We start from the raw sequence: 6,643 nt of genomic DNA on the forward strand, positions 1-6,643 counted from the left end.
TTCCCAATCATCATTACTCATATTTGCCACCTTAGATTTAATCCCCTTTAAAGCCTTGTGTAAACCTTGTTGGATGAGGATGTCCTTTACTTGGACTTGCCAAATTCCTAAGTTATTCTTCCCATTAAACTTCTCTACTTCAAACCTTACGTTTGACATCTTGGGGGCCATCTTTCAAGTTATACACAATAACAAAAAAAAAAGTTCACTTCGGAATTTAATCGAACACCTTGTCTACACAAATTTCGAGCACTAAACTCAAAATCCTAGGTCATATATCTACGTTCTGATACCAGTTGTTGAGAATAAATAAATGCGGAAATAACGTTACCCACAACAAACGGATCAATCCAACACAAGGATCAATCCTTCTCAATAGACAAGACTTCAACACCCTCCAAGCAATATCCCAACACTTCTCAATATCAAATAACAAGCATATAAAATAAAACAATTAATGTAAAAGAAGAACAAACCACAAGACGAGATATATCGTGGTTCGGCAATTTGCCTACTTCCACACTGCGAGTTCCAAGCTTTACTAGATGTCCGGAGTAACATATTACAAGTCTCTTAATTCACTCACAAAGAATGAACACTCAACTCACAAAGAATTGCTCTCTTATAATTTCTCTCTTTCTTGGTTTTGGAAAATTTAGGTTTCTACATAAAAAACCTATATTTATACTATTTCATAAAACTTCCGAAAAAGGGCAAATTCATGCTGAAATAAGGTAGAGCGCGGGTCGCGCCCTCGACCAGGCAAAGTTGAGCGTGGGTCGTGCTTAAATCACTGGAGGTCGTCAAAGCATGAGCGCCGATCGTGCCTTGCCCAGGTGTAAATGGAGCGCGGGTCGCGCCGTTCACACCAGAATGAGAAAACATCGTTTTTCTCTACAATTATGTATGAAGTTTATGCGTGGACTACCTTGACTACCTTGTTTGGAGCTCTGCTATGGACGTGTTGTTTCCATTGCAGATGAAACATTGTGCATTGTTTGTGGATGAGATAGAGTCTCTTGTAATTGTTCACTGTTTGAAGTTTGAGTTGGTAAGACTGAGAATTGGAAAGGGCAGAGCTTTTTGCATGCCGATGTCCTGTTCCGAGGAACTTACCATCTTACTAAGGGGAATACCTATGCTAATTGTCTCGCACTGTATTAGGTATATGAATGTGGAGGGAGAGAAACAAGCACTCCCCCAAAATTACAGACTTACAGTAATCTAGAAAAGATTATTAAGATATACGAAAATCCAAATTAGCTAGGCCCTGACGAATAACATCAACCTGCATTTGTTTTATTCTATTGCAATTTCACTGATTTCATAAATGATGAAACTGTTTCATCAAAATGATAAACAAGTACATACAAGAAACTATATACAGGATCGAATATTATACATACCCCAATTTTATGAGCCAAATAAAACATTGAAACAGCCTAACTAATCTATACAGATTGTACGTTTACCCAAACCAAATAGTCTCATCTCTTACTTCCATTATAACCATCAGACAGGTGAGAGAGTAGTAGTAGTGCTTGTCCCTTGATCATCACTATCCAGCACCTTAGATACTGGAAGTTCATCTGCATGAGCAAAATCATGTTGTTGTATCACTAGAACAGATGACACTACACCATGTCTTGGTGAACCTAATATATCACCAACCGGTCCCAACTCGGCATGCTCAGCGGTACTATCTGCTAACTCTGCTACCATTGTGGATGGAAACCTTCCCTTTCCGACAACAATAAGCTCGTATTGTCCACTCCTCCCTATTGCCAACACTTCCTCCACAATGTTACTTGCTACTTTCTCCACATAGTTTGTCAATCCATCCCATCTTTTCCTGAACTCTTCCACTGCTGCCTCATCCAGCTCCTGTGCACCATAATGTTGTAAGAATATTGACAGAAAAAAGGGCAAGTATAAAAACAAAAATAATTTCACCGTAAGAGAAAAACGAGCTCTATTATTTGTACATATTTCTAATAGATGCAACTGTCATTAACAGTCAAAAGTCACAAATTCCTTCTTGTATATGTACAATTTGTATAATGCGATATATTGGGAATTTTGAGCCTTGCGTAGCATTATATAAGTTTATGGGCCGCTCCACTGTTAGCTATTGGTTCTGAGTTTGATGCTAAAAATTGAAGAAAACTAGGATACGGTTCTCTTGGGGCTGTTACGTGAACTCCAAGGTTTTAATGATCTATTAACATATTCACTTATTCAGGATTGAAGGTAAATGTCGCAGTTGCTTAGATGAACTAATGTGAAAACAAGTCTTGACTCCTAGGGGCCAACAGGCCAAGAGTCCCATCCCACGACTGTCATGAAACGTCTTAATAGTTTGTCTAATACCAAGTTCGTTGCTTGGGTGTAATAGTAACCAACAACGCTTGGGTGTAATAGTAACCAACAACCTCTATATATAATAATATAAAGACCTCGTCAAATGTAACTCTCTCAAAATATATGCATGACTTTATATAATGGAATGCTAGGTCCTTATTTTTAGAACCATTGATCAGTCATGACCGGGTGGTAAACGAAAGAGAGCAACAGCTAGGGACTTGAAAACATTTTTGTAAAAGGAATTAAGAACTAACCTTTTCTGTTTCACGGTTCATGATGGCCGTTGAGAAGCTATAACTGTCCTCCAAAGATTTGTCACGTGAAGGTCGTAACACAACATCGTTGCTCTCTATACCTTTCTTCTCAACAAATCTCACAATTGTCACCTTTGCTCCTGGATATTCAGCCATCCTTCCACCCAACTCCAAAGCCTCACGATCATCCGGCCCACCAAAAAACAATATGCACACTCCTTGGGCTACATTGGCATTGGGCCCTGGTGTTTCTTGGTCTCCTCCACCTAGTCCACGGTCCACTAGCATTGCTACAGAGCATTGGGCTTCCTTAAGGATCTTTTGATTAACAGATCTCCAAGCTGGGCCCATATTTTCCATTGCCACGTCACCATCAGTTTTCCATCTTTTGTGGAAAGGCAAGATTAACATAGTAACCCTCTTGTCTTCTGCCACTTGGCATACATCCTCATGCATTGTGGACAAGGCTGAAATGGCAGTCATGGGCCTGACATTGACTCGGCCGAGTTGACCGTAGGCCTGAAATGCTACAGCAACTCGGTCAAGCGACTCACCTTTGCGAAGTTTATTCCAGAATGGTAGACCATTTCTGCGAACACGATGAAGCATGACAATAGATGAAGATCGCTCAGTGAGTTCGAGTAAGTGCATGACATAGAGTTTGAGTGGTGATTTCTTTGTGCCTCCACGAGTTGACTCAATGAGGTTAATAAGTGATGGAACGTTGCTAGGTCCATGGACACAAGCAAGGATACGCAGTTCCTTTTTGTTGTCCGCATAGGATGGGGAATCCGTTTGTAGTCTTCGCTGCACATAAGAAGAGCGACCACGAGCCGGCTTGTAAATAGCCATAACCGATGGGGTGGTGATGAAGGTGGTGAAAAGCGCCATCAGGACCAAGATAGCAAATACTTCATCATTCAGTACCTGCGTACCATGCATGATTTGGGACGTGTTAGTTGCTCTATCAAAGTTTGATCACTAATAGATATAGTCAATAAAAGATTCGGCCCACGGACTCTCTTAGCCTATAGTTGGGCCTTACCGTTGCAAACAAAACTTAAAACTCTTAAAAGTTGGTCTTGAATTTCCAAAACAGAATTAAACTCATAAACTCGATTACAAAGATCAATCTTAGAACGTATAAATCAATTAAAGATGATAGCCACCAAAATATGTTTTGTTGTGGAAAAGTAGAACATATTTTCGTGTTGTCAGGTCGCTAGCGTTTGGACTTTGGATTATTTGGGAACTCCTTTCATTGTAGGCTTTCTTTGGACTCGGGCCCGTTACCTTTGAAAAAGCATTAAGGACAAGCTGGAAATGAAATAACCATGATCTCTTTTTGAACTTTTTTTCCTTAAAGAAAAACTGAAAAATAAAGAGGTTATAATGACGAGAGAAAATTGTTAATCATCAAAATGCTTTCTAATGAATGAACTAGAACCTGGCACTTAATCACCTAAAGTTTTTATTTGACTTTGGGTATTTGTTTATATTATACACTTTTCAAAGTGGTGAAGCTAGTCATCTCCAAGCCATTAGGATTTAGGACCCATGATATGATCGATAATTGAATCCTGAAATCTGGTCGTCCTACCAGAAAACATACGATCTTGTAATCATTTGCAGGCGTGAGGCGCGCCTCTTTGCGCTTGACTACACTCGTCCAAACCAAACCTTTTTAGTCTCTAGGCTTCTCTCGCTTGTACAACAAAAGTCAAAAACAATTGTTGTACTGTGCTAAGGAAGGAAGTAAGGAAAATATGATAACTGAATGATTAAGAATCCCAAATTGGGCCAAGATAAATAATATAGTATTGATGATTTAAAACAAGGCGAAAAAGGACTATGATGAGAGGAATGCTAATACGCAAGTAAACTAATATTTTGACTTTTGAGCAGGTGGAAGTTGATTTTCAAAGACGGAGCTAACTTTCACTACAGAAAAATCTCATCTGTTGAGAATATCAGAATCATTTTGCCTACTGAAAACCATTACCTATGATGTCAAACAATGTGAATTTGACTCGTGACTGTAATGAAACTAAAGATAATATGAATGTTAGTCTTTTCCGAGCATCTGGAAACCAATAGAAATATAATAAACAAAAACAATTTCTAACATGTAAGCAAATATACCATCCTACCGGAATATAGCAAGTGATAAACACCTCACCCATATATCACCTACGCAACAAACTTTGAAATGTGCGACGGTGTGTGAGGGGCTTAAGCACTTATATGGAGCATGGTCATTGGTACGGATGCGTCTAATGTTAAATTGTGTTATGTTTGTCGCCATTTTGGGAAACATATCATGACATTGATCGGTCATATGATTTGTTACAGTAATAACAGAGGAACATTAAGAACAAAAATGCACTAACCTTCTTTTCTTTCCCAATGTTGAGCACAATTAACTCCACCAACCCTTTTGTGTTCATCAGAAGACCAAGTGTTAACGACTCTCTTGGAGGTATTTTATGCAACAAAGCAACAACGAAAGTACCAAGAATTTTCCCTGCACAAGCAGTAAATATGACCAGTGCCAATAGTCCCCATGCCTCCAAACCTTGTATTTTAGCAACATCAGTTTTCAATCCACTGGATGCAAAATAAAGTGGCAATAACAAACCAGATACAAAATCCTCAATTCTCTCTATCAATTTTCCAGCAAATTCTCCCTCTTTCGGTATTGTTAATCCAAAAACAAATGCGCCAAATATTGCATGTATGCCAATTAAATCCGTCACGAATCCGGATATCAGAACACCTGCTAATGTTAAGCAAATGTACGCTTCGTCTACTGTTTCATTATCTGGTGAACATCGCTTTGCAACCCAGACCATAAATGGTCTAACAACAATAATCATGAACACGACAAAAGCAATACCTGAAAGCAATACCCATATTGAAATCAATGGGCTTTTGCCTCCAGTACCATTTCCATCACCAGCAAGTGCAACAGCTAATGCTAATAACACCCAAGCGACGACATCATTAAATGCTGCTGCAGCCATAGCAGTTTCACCAACTTCAGTAGTTAGTAATTTTAGTTCAGCTAAAATGCGTGCTAGAACTGGAAAAGCAGTGATAGATAGAGCTACACCCATGAACACAAGAAACTGACCATACCCAACTTGATCAACACCTTTTACGGTTTTTCGAAGAACAAATGCCACACCTATGCCGGAAATAAAAGGGAGACTAATTCCAGCTGCAGCAATACTAAACGCTCTTCGACCACTTCGTCGAATTGAAGTTATATCAAGTTCAAGACCAACTAAGAATAAGAAGAAAAGTAGGCCAATACTCGCAACGGATTCAAGTATAGGCATACTCCATTTGGGAAAAATTTTGTGCAAATAAGCTTCATTTCGGCCTAATGCTGAAGGGCCCAACAGAATTCCTCCCTACATAATTAAAACATAACAAACAATTAAAACAAAAATCATCACATATAGAGTTCACAACATTCTGTGCATTTTCAAACAAAATGAACAATGCAACTAGTACACTTCATATCTATCTATATATATATATATTGAACTACATGGTACGTACGATTATCTCTGCGATAACTTTGGGTTGTCGAAGAGGTTTGAGTACAAGTGCAAGAGATCGGCTAACAATAAGAATTAAAGTGGTTTGGATTATTAAGAGTGGGAAGGCGAAATTTAATGGATTATCTCCTTGCCATAAACCATTTGAAGAGGTTTTGATGGAAGTACTGTTCACAGGCATGACTAAATTTCCAGGTGAAGTATGCTTGTATGTGTGTATCTGTGAAGTGTGAAGAGTGTAAAAGTTTATATAGAGATTTTTGCAGGGTCATGGTGGTGTAGTATATAGTATATACCATATTACCATTGAGGTGGTGGGGTGGACCGTGGTGTTAATGCGCGTAGACCAAGTGTGCACGTGTTTCTTGTTCATAACCTTTTTTTTTTCGATAATGTTTGTTCATACTTTGCAAATGGTAAATTGACTTTTTATGTCGTCTTTTTGGACTTTCAATTTTG

At 38.7% G+C, this 6,643-nt stretch overlaps 1 protein-coding gene across 1 annotated transcript; it reads right to left on the bottom strand.

Moving 5' to 3' along the window:
• Positions 1-1,278: 1,278 nt before the first annotated feature.
• CHX20 (cation/H+ exchanger 20) lies at positions 1,279-6,428 on the bottom strand. Its single transcript, XM_086571597.1, has 4 exons — positions 6,186-6,428; positions 5,009-6,034; positions 2,619-3,545; positions 1,279-1,884 (listed from the first exon to the last, which is right to left on the bottom strand). The coding sequence occupies exons 1-4, from the start codon at positions 6,363-6,365 to the stop codon at positions 1,513-1,515; spliced, it is 2,505 nt and encodes an 834-aa protein (XP_086427723.1). The 5' UTR covers positions 6,366-6,428; the 3' UTR covers positions 1,279-1,512.
• Between the last annotated feature and the right edge of the window lie 215 nt (positions 6,429-6,643).

Source organism: Coptis chinensis, chromosome 7 (assembly GCF_015680905.1).
Source record: "Coptis chinensis isolate HL-2020 chromosome 7, ASM1568090v1, whole genome shotgun sequence".
Classification (NCBI taxonomy): Eukaryota; Viridiplantae; Streptophyta; class Magnoliopsida; order Ranunculales; family Ranunculaceae; genus Coptis; species Coptis chinensis.

Excerpts from the sequence above, each read along its gene's own strand:
- CHX20 (XM_086571597.1), bottom strand. The coding sequence starts at position 6,365 with ATGCCTGTGAACAGTACTTCCATCAAAACCTCTTCAAATGGTTTATGG. Across the intron at positions 6,035-6,185 it reads AAGTTATCGCAGAGATAATC|GGAGGAATTCTGTTGGGCCC; the intron begins GTACGTACCATG and ends TTAATTATGTAG. Across the intron at positions 3,546-5,008 it reads ACATTGGGAAAGAAAAGAAG|GTACTGAATGATGAAGTATT; the intron begins GTTAGTGCATTT and ends CATGGTACGCAG.